The sequence below is a fragment of the Doryrhamphus excisus genome, linkage group LG3 (assembly GCF_037039965.1).
Source record: "Doryrhamphus excisus strain RoL-2023G ecotype Guam linkage group LG3, RoL_Dexc_Guam_v1.1, whole genome shotgun sequence".
NCBI classification, from domain to species: domain Eukaryota; kingdom Metazoa; phylum Chordata; class Actinopteri; order Syngnathiformes; family Syngnathidae; genus Doryrhamphus; species Doryrhamphus excisus.
Genome location: NC_136359.1, coordinates 14,818,075 through 14,837,757, shown reverse-complemented (window position 1 = coordinate 14,837,757; position 19,683 = coordinate 14,818,075). Strand labels below are relative to the sequence as shown.

Genomic DNA, 19,683 nt, shown 5'->3' with positions numbered 1-19,683 from the left:
CTTCTGCCCCGGCCCTGGGGAAGTGTTTCAGGGGCCCGGGGTGGCAGCCCAAAGTGGCCGCCTAAAGAGAGCTGGGCCCTGTGCCCAGTCAATGCACTGCTACAGGGTGGCAAGGAAGCACTGTAGGTGGCATGGTGGTGATGACAGCTCGGCACGTTTTTTTGCCTTTCTATCAAAGCTTGGGGCAGGAAAGGGGGCGTGAAGGTTGGAGGGAATTGGGGGAAACTTTCAATTGGGAGTTTTCAGCTTTAACTAGTATTTTATAATATGCAGTTTATCATGTTGTCACTATGTGTTCGCATGTACCTTAACAAAATTCATCAGGATTTGACTGGAGTGTCAATTCTCCAGTTTCAGGGGCTCAAAAGTATTTGGACTGGCCAGGAGCGATTCATTCTCGTGTTCCTTCAAGACAAATGAAGCAGAAGGAATTTGATACCGGAAGTATTATCCAAATACGTCTGTATACATTTGTATTTTATTAACATGTGGCACTCCTTTTAAATAAATGAAAAGAGTGGAAGGAAGTATGTCAAGAATGTGTGGTTGAAGGTAACCCTATACAAACTGGTGTTTATTTAGTGTAGGCCGGGTGGCATTTTCTCAAAAAGGAAGTGAAAATATGCAAAACGCAGCTTCTGTTTTATTTTTTTTTCCTTTTGAAAAGAAGATCTGTGTTTCTGCGACCGTCTTGTCTGTCTTGTGATGCTGTCTCACACAGTGATGTCATTCATACATACCATGGATGCCACCAACACCAGAGCATGTGACACATCCAGCCTGATTTCATGATATCATAAAGGCCAGGCTTGTCTTTTCACTAAGGTTTATTTATCATTTAGAGATCCAAACAACAAAATCCAGTGGTTTATTGATTCTCCTTTCCCTGAACCCTTTCCCTCCTCTGCCTCTCGCTCTCTCTCCCTGTAAGTAAAGCCCGGATATCTCAGGCATCGATTCCCCTCAGGTGTCCTTCCTGTCTCCCCCTTTCTTTCCTTATCCTCAGGAGCCGGATGGCCTAGTGCATGTGGCGGGCTCAGTCTACAGCGGGATGAGAGAGAGAGAATGGCTGAGATAACAGCCAGGAGGAAGTGTGGGTGCTGCTGCAACACGATAGCTTCAGTGCTCGTCGGGAACTTTGTGACCTCGTCTGCGCTCTGGCTGGTTCGGTCACTCGATGACAAAGTGATGCTGCATGCTCTTGATAGGATGTTGTGTCACAACAAGTGAATTTACTGGAAGCTTCTGCTTTATCTCAGGTGCACCCACATTGTCATTTCTCCCTGTTAGTTAGTTGGAATCCCACTCATAGAGAACGGTAATGACACAGGTCAAAAAGAACTCATTCAGCATTGACTAATAAATTCCATGAGCTGTGTATTTTTACACAGTGACTCCACAGATGACGTGAAGTGGTAGAAACAGTACTGTGTTAGAATTATGTCAGAGTATGTCAGAGAGACATGCTGATAAACAGTGCGTGCGAGCATTTGACCCCATGGTCCAAGGGCCAGAAAAGATGCGTATGGATCCAATTTGGAATGCCGGGAAGCTGAAAAAAGTGTCAGTGGTCAGTTGGAGCACAGGGGGTGATCGATTGAGTGCCTCAAGGGCGGCGAGGAGTGTGCGCTCTCTTTGTCTTTTTTCCAGCCACGGACCCTAGAGTGGGCTTGAGTCATATCATCCTATTTCACAAAAATGCATGCTGAGGTTGCTGCAATGATTTGTTGGGTTTGGTGCTAAAAGTGGTAAAAGTAAATTGCTCCGCGAGACACATTTTTTCTTACAGGTTATATTTTCAGAAAGATAATATGTTTATGCTAGCCATGTATTGCTGGGCTGACCTAGAGGCTGTCCACTCTATTTTTGGAGAGGAAAACTTTTCAATGTGGCCACCGTTCAGTTACAACTGTCTGCACAGATGGTATTATAACGTGATGTTTTGCATAAGTTTAGATTTTGTAGATGGCAAGCAAATGTTTTGCCTCCATTTCTTGTCTAAGATGAGTTGATCTTCGCAGACAGGTTCTTAGTTGCTTTGTTGCTGACAATGGTAATGGTTTAATTTCATTTGAACATGCATCAGGTTGCATTGGAATGCATCACATAATCAATCAAAACAAGCAATTCTTCCTGTTATATAAACCAGATCTATATTTTTTCGTTGAAGCAGTTGTTGATGCATTGCTCATTTTCATGAAAATTTTCAAGTTTTAACATTTTTAGTGTACATTTTCACTCAAGCAGGACAGGTTCAGTATTTTTTTTTATGTTTTTCTTTATGATTGACTGTCTTAGTCACTCTGTAATAACTTCTTCCCAAATCCCTGTTTGAATGTATGCAGCATTTTCACTCTGATTCCACTTTACGTGTCGCTACAACTACATTTGTTTGCACCCAATGTGCTTGAGCCTTAGACGACTGCAACCAGACATGACGTCACGCACAACCCGGCAATAACCGGAGTGCACTGCTGTTTTAAGGCCCAACGCTAGTCAGAGATTTTCTATATAACCAGCGTGGTCTGGTATTTTTAGGGATCTGTTGCAAAAATTTAATTTGCTGTAAAGTTTTTAATTTAATTCACAGGACCGTATATGTCATTCTGCGTGTGGGCAGCAAGTTGAATAGCCCTGATATATGCCTAAAAGGGACTGGGACACAAGGCCATTATGCCTGCATTCATTTTTGGGCTGGTCAAAATGAAGCGAGGAGGAAACAAGCCTTGTCATTATAAGCCAAAGGAACGCTTCACCCCCAAAGCAATAACTGTGCTATGTTGCCATCCACTCCCTTGTCCCCCCATTTCATATTGCTCAGACTCCCTAAAGACTTTCATTGTTGAGGGTTGTATGAAGGTGTGGGTTGTAGGGTGTCCCCCCCCCCACCCACACACACACTCATCCATCCTCTAATTCCCAAGAGATGTACCTGTCTGTTGCGTTCATCCATAATCCGCGTGATCTGAATCTTTTTCCTCCCCATCGTCCCCGTCTCTTTCTTTCTCTCCTCTTTCCAAAGAACTTTATGCTTGCTTCTCTCTTCTTCGTCTTTCTCTTTGCTCTTCTGCTCTTCCTTTCTCTTCCTTTTCTCTCTCTTTCCTGGCTTTCTATTTGTTCCAATCAACTCAAAGATTCCAGCATCTGTACCTGCAAGAAAGAGAAGGGTGGGAGGGAAGGGGAAGGAGAGGATGAACATTAAATGAAATGAAATATGGCAAAATACTGAGAGAAAGAAAAAAATATATAAAAGTGGCATCCTGGCAGCCACTAGGGAGGGCGAAGAAAGACAAAGAATCTGTCAACAATGTTGTGAGAGCGGCTGTGTTTTTCACTGTCGATATCATGCAAATCAGTTTTTGCTTCTTTTTTTCCTCTTCCCAGCACAGACTATGAGAGGCGACAGCGCTGTCAGGATCTCGCCTCGTTCACAGAGAGTTTGACAGTGTTTTGGAAGTGCCGCTAACTTAAACGCTCTAATCACCAACACTGTAACATTACCTCCAGACTGAGCAATGCTTTTTTACTTCTTTCTGCAAAACTTCACTGTATTGACAGTAGAACCAGCATTTTTTTTTACCCAAACTGGGACATGTAAGTTGAAGGAATTCCATCCATTCATTTTCTATCCTACAAGGGTAGACAATTACAGCTTGCTTAGAGTGAAAAATGGACTAACGACAATGATGTTTTTTTTAAAAAATGTTTTTAATTATTTTTTGTTCTGAACTCCTGTTCGACAATCTGGGGATTTGGAGGAGTGGAAGTCTTTGTGTTTGTAGTTCAACTTCCCGTAGCTGGTTGCTGCAACTGATCAACAATCAATTCCACGCAAGAATCGTTAACGACCAATTAACAGAAAATGCTGACACCTTGCACCAGTCACCAGTAAATCAGAAGGCGATTGCGAATGTAGCATTGACAACCACGTTAACAACTATATTACTATTGCCACAGTTGAACAAATTCAAATGTGAAACTCTTCCCACATTCTATACATTCTGGTTCAAAAAGCCCTAAAAAACACAATGTGTAGATATTGGATGTTTGAAACATGTGAACAAAGATTTGTTGGAGACAAAATTGAACTAAAATTCTATCTGGAAATGTTGCATGTCGGTGAGGACATCTGGTGCACGTAGCTGTGTGTATGTGCCTGTGTGTACCTGTTCTTGGCCAAAAGTCGCAGAGCTGGACTTTGTGTTGTGCACCCCCCATCCCCAAAAAAAAGTTTGTGTGAGTGTGTATGCGTGTGTTCTTTATTTGAGCTTGGCTAAGCCCGAGCTTCAGCGCATCTCTCTGGAGGTGCTTAAGTAGGCCAACCCAATCTATCTAAGGGAGGAGCACAAGAACTGTTGTTGTGTTTTCTTTTGACAGTAGAGGTGATAACGTCCCTCGTTATGCAAATGAGCATCCCATTATTTAAACTCAGTGCAATGCAGGGAAGCTGTCAGTGCCATCACATAAAAATAAAAAAATAAAAATCCTCCATCTACCCAGCCTTTTTTCTCCATCTTCTCTTTCTTCTCTCCTTTCTGAACCAGATTTCCGGCACCTGGCAGCACAAGCATCAGACATTGATGTGGAAGACGACACCGCTTCACCAAAAGACATGACAGTCTCTATCACTCTTTCTCTCATGCACCCTTGCTCTCTTCCTCGCTCTTCTCATATTCTCTCCTTTGCACACTCCCGCACACATACGTACGTGCACAGTGCACTGCACTTCCTCCCCCCTCCTCCTCCTCTCCTCCCCCATCATTTCCCCCTAACCCCAATCCATGTATTTATTGAGTAACATGCATGAGAAAGCAGAAGAATGCTCTAAAGCCCTCAGGTGAACACAGCACACGGCTACGCACTTGACCTCTTTTTTTCCACCGAATCGGACATTGATAATGAAAGTGGGCAACAGGGAAATCCACCAATGCCTATGCATACACTAACTGTAATTCTTTGGAATATACCACATTATATCTGTAGTGGTGGATAACAAATAATCATCATATGAAGATACCTTGTAATATTTCTTCAAATGATTACAATTGCAAACTACAATATTTCTGCACACATTATGTTAAAAGAATACTTCTCGTGTGGTGTAAATCAAAACTGAACATTAGTGCATTTGTCAGCTAACGCTTGTATTGGATCTCTAGTTTCACCCATATGAAACACTGAATATGCTCTTGCACTCAATGAGTGGTCAACAAGGCAAATTCATACAATACTGTATTTTGAAGAAAACAAAGAGATAAAGTTGCCAAATCCAGGTTTTCATTTTTTTCATAGATCCAGACCCACTAAAATGAATCAAGTAGTCCACAAAAAAGAGTTTTAAAAAATAACATAAAGATATGATTTACTGTAGCATTACTGGCGGTGCTTCCGGAAATACTTGTTCTGTAAGAAAGTTGCTAAAGTTACATGTTTAATTAAGGGGACTAATAAGCAACAACTACGCTAACTAATGTGTCTTTTCTTACGTGTTACATTTTTGCGTCTGCAATGTGATTGTAGTATTCATTACAAGCTCTCTGTGAGTTAAGTATTAGTTATTGCTTATCCAATTAACGAGCCTGTCCCTTTACGATTTATTAGATATACTGCATTCATTACATTTAAATAACAAAATAACAAATTCTATGTTAAGGAAAAGTTAAGTTAAGTTATAAGTTAAGGATAAGTAAAATAATAATAATGAATTTCAAATGCAAAAAATTATTCATTGATTAATTACTTATATTTGATGGTCTGGAAACATTTACCTACAAGGGAAATGAGATACAGATACATAAAGCATCATTTGGCAGTTGGAAAAATAATAACAAAATCTAAACTAACTCTGGCAGCTGTGAGGAGGCTATCCAGAACATTTTTGTGCAAACACGCCCATCCTTAAAGACAGACAAAAAACAAAGAGATGCCCTCTGGAAGGAAACAAAGCGGGATGTTGTCAGACAAACTGGGATTACAAGGCAGCACTAAGACGCTTGGCACAAGAAAGCCAGACGAGCATATCAATCAAGCCAGCAGCGTATACCTCAATCACAAGCTGACAGCATCATCCGCTCCCAGTCTTTGTAGTCTACACTAGCCAGCTCGGGCAGGGCTCCAAAAAAACTAAGGGTTACTTCAATGATCCGTGGCTCCTCGCCTCTGCCACCACCACCTCCTCCGCCACCTCCTCAATCCGTTCCAAGCACCAGTGAGCAGAGCTGAACCTCTCAATGTCAACACCCGCTGGGGCAACACCTTAGGCCTTACGTAACATTAAGACAAAGCCCGTGTCCTGAACATTTAATCCTACTTTTGGCTCTAGCACTATAGCCAGCACTCCCTGAGGTGAAGCCATGTGAGCGCCTCCCCCTATCCAACCACCTCCTCTCATCCCTTCTCACTTTCACCTCCTTTACCTCCTACACAATAACACAAGCATAACCCCCCACAATCACCCGCTTCTTCCTCACAATCACCCGCTTCTTCCTCACACCCACCCCCGTCCCATATTCGTGCCAGGCAGCTCCTGGTTATGAACGGCTCGCCCACCTTCTCATCAGGCCCCTTTCTCTCTCCCCCTCCTCCCCCTGTGGCGGGTATAGAGCATCAGTTAACTTAACAGATTACCAAGCGAATCGCTCAATCCAATTTGGCTTGGTGACGACAAGGCAGCGGAACCGAGGGGAAACGCGGTGAAACAAGCACTGCTTAGTGAGTGTGGTCAAGTCAGCAGTAATCCTCTAAAGTCATTTTTTTACAAGGGGCTGACACTGACATCTGACTTCAAGAGGGCAAATGAGGTGAACCAAAGAACTTACTAAATACAAAGTTAGGCTTCTTGATCTTCTTTGTTGAGCCTGACTAATACAGTAAATGTGTGCATGCTGAGATCTGGAAGGAGGCCTGAGTGGGGCGCCTGCTAATGTGGAAGTGGGCGGTGGCACATGAACACAGAAGGACAACAGTTGCTCCTCTGCTTGTTTAATATCACGGGTGCTGGCTCTGTGGGCTTAGAGCTGGACAGGTGACAATGAGAAAGGCGGAGGAGGAACACACAGACAAACATACTAGAAGGAAATAGAGTGAGGTATCTTTTGAAGAGGCACCGGGCCTCTCCAGGGGGAGGGAGAGCGCTCTAGCCATGACCCTCCCATCTGTTAAGCAGACGGACAGAGAGAGTGAACGAGCGAGAGATGAAGGTTGGGGGAGGATGGGGAGAAATGGAGAGGGAGATACAGCACATAGATCTAATGAGCGCTCTGTCTCTTCGTGTCTCCGAAGTGGGAGCTGAGAGGACGATGAGAACATGAACACTCCAGTGTGCACCGCAAGGCTCGATTCTAGGTCGCCTCTCTCCCAAGCGTTTAGTCACTAAAAACTAATATACGGCACATGGCACTTTTTCACATTCTAATAGACCGTCTGTGGGGTGCTTGTTAATGTACAGGAGCTGGAACCTGGAAGTAGGTGATAACATAAAGGAGGCAACTCTGCATTTAAACAAACGAGTCAAAAGGGATAAAAAAAAAAAAACATCGGATCACATCCAAAGCAGCTGCACATTGCAGGAAACAGAAAATCATAATAAGAGCAAAAAACAGGAACGGATGTGAAAAGTAAAGAAAAATACAACTGAAATCCAACCTGCCATGTGGAACACAACCAAGCGCTGGTTATGCGCTGAAGGGGGGAGTAAGGCGCCTTACTTCTAAACTTTTAATGTAATATCACACTTGGAAAAATCACTTGGAGTCACACGTAGTGTTTTGGCTCTTGCAGTATTTGTCTTATTTTTCACAAAAAGTGTTTATATGTGCATTACAGTAAAAGCAGCATCATGTGTTCATTACACCACCTCAGTTATTGGTTGATATCATTATAGGTATTGACATGCTGGGCAATACAGGATATCGGTAACAATACAAGCATCTCTAATTTTATTATTTTAGCCTATGCATATCTGGTGGTTGTAAAAAGTGTTCGCACGGGTCCTTCATTTTTCACAATTGCACTTTTAGCTTCAAAAATTGACAAAATGACACTATTTTTTCTGTTTAATTGACGACCGGCTTCTATAATTCACAATAACTTCAAAGTGGAGCGGTACATTATTTATTACTACATGAACAAATCCACACAATTAGTCATGTTACTGCTTCTTACAGTGCATGACTTTTCCTGGTGGTCTTAACTCTTGTGAGAACATGCTCCACGAACTCCACTTCCACCAGGCAAGTTACACAGAATCATCTATGCGTTACTTCTGCATTCAGATAATTGTGAGGGGGGATGAAACCAAAAGTAACCTTCCTGTAGTGTAGAATGTAGACTGTCCAGAAGAAATCTGCTGAGGCGGATATTCTTGAATCCTAATTCTCTACAAGTTGTACAGCAAATTGGGGAAGGTCATTTATCATGAAAGGATTGGTGATGTTTTTCTAAGAAAGTTCACCTCAGCGAGCACCGTCTCAGCCTCACGGTATACTGTACATCTGCAACACATTTGGTAATAGCATGTGTCCTGAAATATATATGTATGTGTCTATATAAATATATATATCCCCTTATCCTCTAAGGAAGTGTGGTCGTAAGGATTTGAAATAACATATTACTACTACAGTAAGTAAACCTTTTAGTAGGTGTATGGTACATTAAATAAACGCTCTCTCTTTTTAAATAAACTCTCATTTCCTTGAAGAGCGGGGGTGAAGAAAAAAAGAACTTTTATATGATTTTCCAAATGCAATTTGAATGTCAGTACACACTCACCATGTTCTGTTTTTTCCTTCAGCATTTCTGCAAAATCATTTTTTAAGGGTTTCCTTTTTATGCATCTGTTGTATCTCTTGCATACGTCTGTCAGTTTACATTTCGGAATTAGCTGTGCACTTGGCACATGCTGCGCCTTAAAGGATTGATGGACAAATGAGAGGATGTGACGAGTCAATGGCCAGGCAGGATGGGAAGAGAGAAAAAAATGTGTATCAGGTGTCTTTGTGCCTCTAATGTCATTACTGGCAGTGACTCATCTATGTGGGACGTAGTGTTCGCCGTCTGTCACAACCAGATAGGTACGGTGACGAATGGCTACCACTACTACTTCCCTCGTATCCACACACCCCTGTCTTCTTTTCCCTCTAATGTCTATATCTGCTTGGAGTGACCTGAAGCTGGGTGGTAGCCCAAGCGTAGGTGGGCCTCTGTGGCTTTGAATCACAGCAGATATTAGGGCTAATTTAGCATGTTAGCAGCTAAAGAGATTAGCAACATGTACACCCGGGGATTAGTGTGATAGCGGCGGATCATCTTATAATGTGTTCATTCTCCTCAGTAAAGGTTTGAGCTGAACCTGAATTTGAATTTTTGCGTGTATGTGTGTGTTCTTCTAAGAGTAAGATATCGGAATAAAACATATATAAACCTGTCTCTTTCTATTAACTTAAAGTTTATTTGGATCATTAGCGAGACAGGGATGCTCTCAGGCGTCGATTTCTATGAATCTCAGAACTGAGACACCTGACTGTTGAAAAGGATGGCTGGAAGTTTAAACACCTACTCGTAACTGGAACAGACGTACAGGAACAAAACATACCAGTAATGGCGTGTGTTCACACTAGGCCATTTGTACCATATTGGACTTGACTTGTGCTCACACATTTGCAATTTCCCCAACTTATTGTGAGTTGTTGGTATGTTGTGCAAAGTGAATTGCATTAAATAAATGACACGACAATGTAGTTACGGGTGCCTAACCTCTGTTTTTGCATGCAGCTTTCATATGATAAGAGTTTGTCTGTTTTTTTGTACAATACTGCTGTATTTCCTTTGTCAAGAGTGTGACTGCTAAATAACCCACCACTAGGCCAAACAAAGTAACAGCAATTTGATAAAGAAAGTGAGAAACACTATCAATCGGGCTGTAACGTATACAGGAAGGACGTCCGCATTAATAATATCTTTTATCCATTTTTCATTTAGAATTGTTACATTTTAACACAATAATTATTCTCTACAAAGCTTCATATCATGTCTGGACATAAATGTGCTGTGGTTTAGGTATGAAGCGGGCCCAAGCACAGTACAATTGGCCAAATGCAGCCAATGCCACCCCAAAAGTGCACCTCCCAACTCAAACATTCAGTAAAATTGATTGATTCTAATGAGACTCTTCCACTGTTTCCCGTCTTGTGCCACAATTCATCAAAGGCCTAACCCTATCGTCTAAGACGACAGAGAGACAGGAAACCTTGTGGAAGGAAGTGACATCAGCAGACAAAGACAATCAAAGATGCTTCCTTTCCTAAATCTCTTCAAACCAACAACTAAAGACACACCGCTTCCCTTACATGAGGACTGAAGCGGCAACGCTTAGTAATGAGAATACGGCCAGATGCCGACTTCCCTTTAAGCTTTATTTTAACTCCTTTGCTAAAAATATTTCCATGAAGTGACTGTAAGTTATTGTGAAAACACTAACATGGAAACCCACAAGGCTCGGAAGGCAAATTGTTTATTTTTCCGCCCCACAATGTTAGTTATAAATAGAACATTTTCAGGAAGTGATAATAGTGACAATTCAAATAAGATTGTAATTTATCCCATTAATTGAAAACCTGGCTATGTGAAAAGTATTCACTCCAGTCGTCCTTGCTACATTTCTCCCTCATTCCATTGCAACTTTTCAAAAATTAATAATTTAATAAATGATCGCTGTTTCAAGTTTTTGGCTTCTTCATCCTTCCCCACTCCATTTAAAACACTTTCTTAAGTTTAGAACAAATAAAATGGAGGCAAACTAGTTAGATTGGTATCTTTTTATATGCTAGGAGCGGCGGCCATATCTTGTCCCTGCAGTGATCTAGTAGCCTGCTCAATGTGGTGTAAACAAAGAATAACAGGAGTGTAACGGTGACTATCGTGGTGTCATTTCATGTCTCGTTCAATTGCGATTAAATATTTTACATTTAAGTATGCTGTGCCATTTTTGTGGTTGTGCTGTTAAAGCTCTAAAGTTGTAAGACTTGTTGCAGCTGGAGTAAAATAAGTAAAAGCATATCTTTAAAAACTCAGTTCACTTCAGGTATATAAAAAAAACCTAAGGTATATAAAAAAGACAGAAAAAACAGAAAAAAGACAGATGATGACAGAAAAATCCCCCAAATCAGTTTTGTGGGGAATAGAGGTGCCCCCCCACCACCATTTATAGTCTATGAAGACCCCTGTTCTAAAATATATTGAATCGTTAATTCTAAGGTAAACGTGTTGAGTTTTTAAGCGTTGGCTTTCACGTGGGCAGCTGCGCATCTCACTCTACACCACCAAACAGTGGGGCCACAAGAGGCGCCGTGTAGACAGGTAGTCATCAGTCAGACGCAGCACAGAGACAGGTGAGAGCCATCTTTCCATAGCCTAGTGCTGACTTCCCCAAGGACACAGTGACTTGACACAATGCGTCAGCCTGCCCCTCTGAAAGGAGGCCAAGGGCTGTAAAAGCCACAGCTGCTGGGCCAAAGGCAGACGAGCAGAGGACACACATAGAAGTGTGCATAGGGGGTAAATGGACGGAAAAAACCCCAGAAAATAATTTAGTTTCATTTAATAAGATTTCCTGCGCAATGAAATGTGTTGTAATGCGTGCTGAATGCGTGTGCAGAATGGCGCTCTACTAGCATGACCATGGTTTCGGTCACCTCTTCCCCTTTTTCTTACTTTCTCTATCTCCTTCCTGTCATTGTTGAGTCATTTAATAATCTCTTACATCGCCTTAAATTAAGACCACAGCTTAATTAAATGTTGCAGATGAAGACAAGGGATATACACACACACACACACAACAACGCATATTTGATTACATATTGTAATGTGCATGTGTCTTTGTGCACAGGCTTTAATTCCCTGCTTGTCTACTGTGTTCAAAAAACAATATAATGAAACACAAACTAATGCAGTTACCTCTCAGCGAGACAAGCCCGACAACCCCCCCACAGCTCACCCCACCCCCACAGGAACAGCCGCGAGTCATGTCACTTAGAACACAAAGCACTGACATATTCACCCAATTATGTTCTCTGTCGACTAAGACAATGTCTCCGTATTTTCCGGGGCAATGAGAGTTGTGTATATGGCCGTGTTTTAGAGGTCAGTGCTGCACTTATCTCGACCTGAGCCCCTGAATCCCCCATTCCGGCATGGCCCCTCCGAAACTTAGCACTGTATCATCACTAGACATCATGGTGAGGATGATGATTCCATCACACCCCCAGCCCTGACTCCTCTTGCTTGCTACAGTCTTCTAATCACCCTAATTAAAAGCTTTGTTCATTTAGGAATCTCTGATGACAATTTGTTTCACTCTCCCCCTACAGCAGTGGTGGCTGTGAAGAGAGGAGAATTAAATTTGATCTTCTGACAGCAATTATTAAATGCTCCCTCCTGGCCTCAATTAAGGCCCGCAGGCCAGTGCTAACACGGCTAACCTTCACGCAGCCACAAGGTGCACTTCCTTTTTCTCCATCACCGGCTTCATTTTGTCACCCCTCTCAGCAAAGTACCCTTGCGAGTGCATGTCGGTTGATGAGAATATGTACAAGGATTTCCCTTTTTGGATGTTTGTGGTAACTAAGTCAGCAAGTTGGCAATGGCAGGCCTCCTGGGATTTTTTTTCCCCCCTTACTTAATCAGCAAGTTTGAAGTCCATGGTAACTACAAGAGCATCTTTTAACTGTTTATTTTAACTGATAGTGGTCAGCACAATTGTAACTGTTAGGGGTCTTTTTGATAACGTTGATTCTTTGAGGAAAAATTATTATTCAATTTTTTTAAAAACATTTTCCTAAAAACGATTTCCTACTAAATGCTCAATGGACATGGTGTCACAAGTGGAAGTCATAAAATGGGTGTGATGCGCTGAGAAGTACACATTTCAGCAAGGATGTCCTTCATTCACTGTAGATTCGACCTTCTGGTGTTTTTTTCCCTCTCCAGGTCCCTTTGCTCTGTGAGGAAACCGAGTAACCTAGATTATGGCGCACCAAGAGGGGCATGGTGAGACAGGAGGAGGCAGAGACTGAGCAGAGATTAAGGACGGCATTGAAATGTTTAAAAAAAAAAAGAATTAACATTAAGTGTTCTAATAATTTTTTTTGTCCTCTGATATTTGGTGGGTCTTGTGTGCATCATTAAAGAGATTCAAGTGTTTGTTTAAGCAAGCCTGGTGTTGTGTTTCCAGGCGTTGTCCCTTCGCCACACGCATACACCCACACACACAATGTTAACATGATACACAAACTACAAGCTCTAAATTCATAATTAATGTCAGTCATAGTCTTTTGTTTCAATCCAAATTGGTTAGTTTCAAGTTGAAAAGTGTAAAAGTGTGTAAAGAGAACAGATATTCTCTACATAACTTGTGTACTTCAGCTGAGGCTGTGCTTTAACAGTTCCCAGGGGAGTGCTGGCGTTGGGGTGTGTGAGGAGAAAGGTTGTCTGGAGTGTGGCGGGCGTGTGGCGGCATGACGGCACCTACAGATCAGCCTCTGTTTAGGGGAGTGGCCCCCACCAAGGCCAAAGCCGGGTTAGACCCAGCCCAAGTCTCTCATTAGTCATCGGCTGGGTGCCTCGCTCCTTTTTGGAGTGGTTAAGGAGGGGGGGTACTGGCGAGGGACTGGCAGCACCAACGTACTCCACTCCCAGCACCATCACAAGGCGACCTCATCAAAGCGAGCACTCATAATTTGTCACAGAAAGCAGCCAATTAACATATGTTAAGGAGGAGGGGACGGCGAGCTGAAAAAAAAGATAGTTTATGATTAAAGAGTCTGCACAGCTGCACAGAATCAAGATGGCAAAGAGAGGTTTGAAAGAGACCTCAGAGCTAGTAATCTGATAAAGCTTACTGTTACTTCACCCCATGAACGGGAGGGGGGGGTGCACAAGGAGAATGAACTAATGCAGACAAACAAATATCAAATTACCGCCACAAGGCTACGAGCTTTGGCAGAGTGCCTCTGAGCTCAATATATGTGGCTACAATGGCTGCAGTGAAGGCCACTGTATCACATGCAGATGACCCCCACCCTGTCTAAGCACTACTGCTACTGTTTGACCACATTCTATTTTTAGTCTGCCATTGTGCTTGGCGGCTCCACTAAAACTGCCAGGAATGTTTTTTTTTTTTTTTGGTAGCAACACAAGAAGGGCAGGTGCACAGGAATTCCTTCTTGTATTGTTTCCTCTCACCAAACCCAAGACAAGTTACATTGTGACTTGTTTGTTTACTTTCAAATCGTCGTTCCCCCATGTTTGGTTTCTACCATGCAACATGCGGTTATTTATGTATGAACGTCTTCACACGCAGCAATGCATTTACGTCGCTGTTATTGTCAATGTTGTCGGGAGTAGGAATATCTTGTGAGAAAAGTCATATGATCGTTTGCCTTGTTGTTGTCGCGTACGGTGGTAGGTTGAATGTATTAGCAGCACGCGCCAATGCCATTCTCTTATCTGCCGTCTCGCCGCCATTCCTCTGCCGTGTCTGGGTGCCGCGACTGATCACACGAGCCTGACAAGCCAGCTTGGGTGGTAGTCTGCCGTGGCATCTTTCACTACATGGGTTCAGACTCTTTTATAAAACAAAACAATAAAGACACATATGGAGGAAGCTTTGAACACATGTTGAGTGATTTATAAATTAGATGCTAAGTTATGGGGAAATCTCTATATATTAAAGGAGAACTGCCCTTTTTTGGAATTTTTGACCATCAATCACAATCCTGTGTGAAAAATGAACACATATTTATTTCCCTTTTCTGTGCAACACGAGAAAACGAGTGTTATTCTTAGTGTGTTCTTCTTATGAGAAAAATCCAAGGCTTCTTTAACAAAAATGCACGTCATTGGGATACACCTATTTTGACTATGAAGCCCTCTAAAAAAAACCTTTAACAACATTGTATCGTTTGATATACATGCTGTGATCATACATTAACACGTACAGTGATGATATCATGTTAGTTGCAGTATGATTTAAAACACAACCTAAACTTCTTTCCGAGGTGCATTGTTTAGCTAGCTCATATTAACTTGTTTTCTTGAGCTAGAATGCACAGAAAAGGGAGAAAAATATGTGCTCATGTTTCACACAAGGATTGTGAATGATGTGCAAACTTCCAAAAAAAAACATGCAGTTGGTTTATTTTCGCTGACGTTTTTGTTTGAAGATGAGTGTTACTGCCACAGTTCTTTAGGTACACCTGCACAAAATATCGCTAACCCTGAATTGAGCCCAGGTAAGTGGGTGTCCAAAATCCAACTTCCATGTTTCACTATGCAGCAGGTCTTTGTTATTTCTCACAACTAATCAGCAAACATAAAAAGGATTGTTATTGTCATATAAAGTTTGCTATTGGACAGTGACAGTATAATTCTATACTGTAGTGAAATATACTATAACATAACAAAATGACCAGTCCAGGGTGTACCCTGCTGAAGTCAGTTGTGATAGGCTCCAGCATACCCCCTAGTGGACGATGGATAACAAAACAAGTCATATATATATACGAAACACAAATATAACGCACTTGTATTGAATCTCAAACTGCACAGTATCAACTGTTGCGGCCACTGAGAGTTTACAAGCATTAGAGATAAAAATCCACACACAGTGGACAGGAAAGCATGTATGTATAAATCATGACTTTCTTTTTCCCCCCCTCCTCTTCCTGTCTCTTGCACTCCTATCTTTGCCATCAAGCATCAATCGTTACTTATTTATTTTTCCCTATTTGGGGAGTAAAGGGTGAGAGTGGAAGAGCAGGGAGTTGTGTTTGGTTCACAAGGTCTCATCTTTTGCTTCTGGTTGCATTGAAGGACCTGGCCGCCCGGAGTTCCCCCACCGCCATGCAGCACTACCATCATCATCACCACCACCACTCAAATCCCTCCGCTATGAGGACAGCTGCATCGTTCACATAACCTCGCTTGCCCCCTCCCAGTCCTCCACCCCCTAGCTAATGATAGCAGAGCATGTCCCCTTTCGCAAGCTTTTTCCACTTTAGACACACATGCACAACAGAATAGTGGGCACAACATACCCCCCCACGCCTTTTTCCTCCCTTCTCCATTTATTTTTCTCATATCACTCAATTCCTTCCCTTTCTCCTCACCCTGAGAAAAATCCCCCTGCCTTCTAACCCAAAGAAGGCCTGAGAATGTGAACACACACACACATAACATGATGCACACCCCCCCTTTGACTCCATACTGTTTTTTTCTCCCTGTGTTCACCCCTCACTGCAAGTGACCTGCATCACAGCTGTGTGTGGGAACTTCCGTAGTGGAGTGTGTGAACGCATGTGTTTGCATATACCTGCACACTGCATGTGTCATCTTATGAGTACATATTTCTATTGAGTGTGTGTGTGCGCGTGTGTGTGTGTGCATGTGTGAGACAGATTGAGGAGGGGGTGGGTGCAGCGCTGGCTTCTGTAGTTCCTACTGTGCATTATAGCAAATAACCAACACATTACACGTGTACTTAACCAAGGGGAGCTGGTGAGCACTGGGAGCTAATCCCTGTTATCGTTCCAAGCGCCTCTTCCCTTGATTTAGGGAAGAGGAGCCCAAGATGGTTAGCTCCACTGTGAGGAGGCGGCAAAAAAAAGAAAAGAGAGTAAGCGTTAACTTCCCACATACTATCCCTTCTCACTCACTCCTTTCACGCTCCTGCTACGCTCTCTTGCCTTCTTCTCATTCCTTCTCCCTGTGGATTCTGCACTGCTCTTCCTTGTTTTCGACCATCTCTCAGAACTGGGTCATCGACAGGCAGCATTTTGAAGAACATGGGAGGGAAGAAGAAAAAGAGAAAAAAAGTGTGTTCTTCTTATGAGAAAAATCCAAGGCTTCTTTAACAAGTAGCCTGCTTATCAAATTAAGCTGTCAAGTACATTAATAACGGGCAGCTCAATTCCCCTCACAGAAAGAGAGAAAGGGGAGGGGAGAAGGGTGCATTCGAAATAAAGAATGATCTCTCTCAGGCTGTGTAAAGAAACACAAAGGGCACTAATGATTTTCACGGGTTCCTGCCTCTCTGTATATTTCTCTTTCTCAGGTCAACTCTTAATATTTATTATTGCCATCCATTTTTCGGGTGGCCCAGCAGGAGAGTGTGACTCATTTAAAGCGCTTGTGAAGCAAAATATGAAGCAAAGACAGAAAGTTAACACCGAGCCGTGCAAATGGCAGGGAGGAAATAAAAAATAAAACTTGTGGCGACTGTAATTACATGAGTTCATATATTCACAAGATTTAACGGCTGAGCATTGCTAACCAAAACAGCAGCGCCTATCGAGGCAAGCAAAGTCTCGATAGCTGAATTAAAAGTTTTACCCGCTGCCAATCATATGTGAAATGCACAGTGTAAAAATTATCATGTGCTTCTGTCCAGTCTGCCTTGGGATTTTTATCCTCTATAACAGTCCTTTTAAACTCCAGTTTACTTTGACTTGATTATAGTGGAGTATATAATAGTTTAACAAGTATCTTAATTAATTTTTTTTAATTATGCAAAATCATATAATATAACTTGATATTCAAATTAAAAGGCATTTTAACAAAAAAAAATGCCTCCTCATCCTTGTCTGGGTCCCATGGAGTTGAGTAGATACATGCACATATGTGACAAAACCAGAGCTCCTGTTTCCCAATTTTCTGACATCGACAGCAAAAACCTACGTTGGATTTTTTTTCAACCCCAGTCACTGATTTTCTCACACCCTCATCCTGTTTGCATGGCTCCTGAGGGGGCTGCTCAGAGCAGGTCGGCTGTGGATGGATGAAGCACGCAGGCTCTGGGAGCGAGGCCGGAGCCACGACAGGTATCTCCCACACTTCCTCTGCTATTTTTAAAACCATGAGGCCAGCGCGTGGCCAAAAATAAGTCATAGGCCATTTTTATCCCACATGATAGAGGCAACTCCCCTTGGCTCACTCACACAAACACACACACAGTGCCAAAAAATTAACAAGCAAAGTGAGGGGGGGGGAACACTAAACAATGGAAGTGTCACTCTACTGAGCATGCTCAAACACACAAGCACCAGACACAAGTCAATATCAAGGCTGGGCTATTTCTGTAGAGAGCACTATTTAGGAAGTGTGGGCTGGGTGCCAGTATTCTACTCACTATCGTCTGGGCGCTATACAATCCTCACCTCTTTCCTCTTTCCTCTCTCTCACCCACTCCTCACCCTTTTTCCATGCACCAGACCCTCACTCCATTGTCAGCTCTCTCGCTGAGCCTTCTCCTATAAGGTTATTTGTTTTTCCACCAGGTCGAACCATAGCGCCAGCCAGGTGAAAGCATCTCAAAGACAGTGAAGAGAGATAGAGCGAGGCCCCCACTCTGGCCAGCAAGGCTTGAAGTGAAGCGTGGGGCTGGAGTTTCAAACAAAGTGCCCCCTCATTCATTATACATGCTACTGCACTGAAAATCTTCTTCCGCAACACCATCTCTCCTCCTTTCGCTCCATCTTCCTGCTCCTCTCCATTTTCTTTTCTTCCTCTCACTTCAGAAGCATCCATAAAGTATGAATAAAATTAATGACATCACAAGCAGCACTTTGGAAGAATCGGGGAAAAGACATGCGTCACAGTCCTAAAAGAGCCGGACCAATAGGAAGAAAGCAATATACTGTAAGGGGAGTACGTTAGAGTATATTAGTGTAAACTTTTTTCTATAGTCATGCACAAAGGCAAAAGGTTGCCTTACATTGTGGGAACGGCCCACATGACACTGGAAAGGCACACTAGTGTGGACTTTGGCGGTTTGAAGCCTCTTGTTCAACGAGAACAGTGCTGAGTGTTTTTTTTAATGCCCCCAGAACATATTCGGTGTGAACAGCATTTTCAACAGTGCACAGTTGAAACTTTCTAATGTGACTTAGCACTGCCCATCAGCATGGATTTATTAAGAATTTGTGAGACACTGGAAGCACAAAACTTGAGTCATTTTTCTTCCCACTTTGGATCTATGTGTCAACACAAGATCGTCTAAAAATACTCAATAGCAGAAGCGGCGGTGGCGTCGGCGATGCAGATTGCGGTGAGGAGAGGCTTCAGATGGATGCAAGCTTCTACACAGAGCCATCTCTGTGCGTCTCACCGGACTATCCTGCCGAATGACTCTGCTATGTCGCAGGCATGACAAAGATAAATTACAATGACTGGATTTTTTTTTTCATGCATATGTTCATTTTATGCAACTGGGTGTAGTCCAAGTGTCTGCCACATTAAAGGGGAACTGGTTAAATGGTTCCACAGGTGGGCCCCTTGTGTTTTATCATGGCACATGCCTAATGCTAGATTGTAGTTGTAATGTATCTAAATGGATAAACACACATGTGGTAGTCCTAGATAAGGCTGACAACATTTCACTTCACAAACTCTCAGCAAAATGTTTAATTTCACAGGAAGGGAGTCAAAGCGTTTGAGAGAGTTGTGAGGAAGTTAATTAACTAGCATTTGTATCTGGATGCTGATTCTGTACAGTTCAATATTTAGACAAAAATGTACAAACTTTCCTCCACTCTAAATGTTTCCCTTTGTCTTATCGTTCACTCCTAACCCCTGCAAGTCTGCAACAACTCCCCGCCTCTCTCCCTGTCCAAATATTTCAGGGAGCTGGCC

At 42.6% G+C, this 19,683-nt stretch overlaps 1 protein-coding gene across 24 annotated transcripts in view; it reads right to left on the bottom strand.

Annotated features, from left to right (window-relative positions):
- mef2cb (myocyte enhancer factor 2cb) overlaps window positions 1-19,683 on the bottom strand; it is a 69,786-nt gene that overhangs the window by 33,781 nt on the left and 16,322 nt on the right. For 21 of the 24 annotated variants that reach the window (XM_058072145.2, XM_078789707.1, XM_078789706.1 and 18 more), the window contains one exon: window positions 2,933-3,150. In XM_058072145.2, the coding sequence (XP_057928128.1) occupies window positions 2,933-2,986 (54 nt within the window). In that variant the 5' untranslated portion in view covers window positions 2,987-3,150. Of the gene's footprint in view, window positions 1-2,932; window positions 3,151-6,043; window positions 6,171-16,709; window positions 16,807-19,683 lie in introns of those variants that run through there. The other 3 variants (XM_078789704.1, XM_078789705.1, XM_058072146.2) reach the window with 3 other exon arrangements.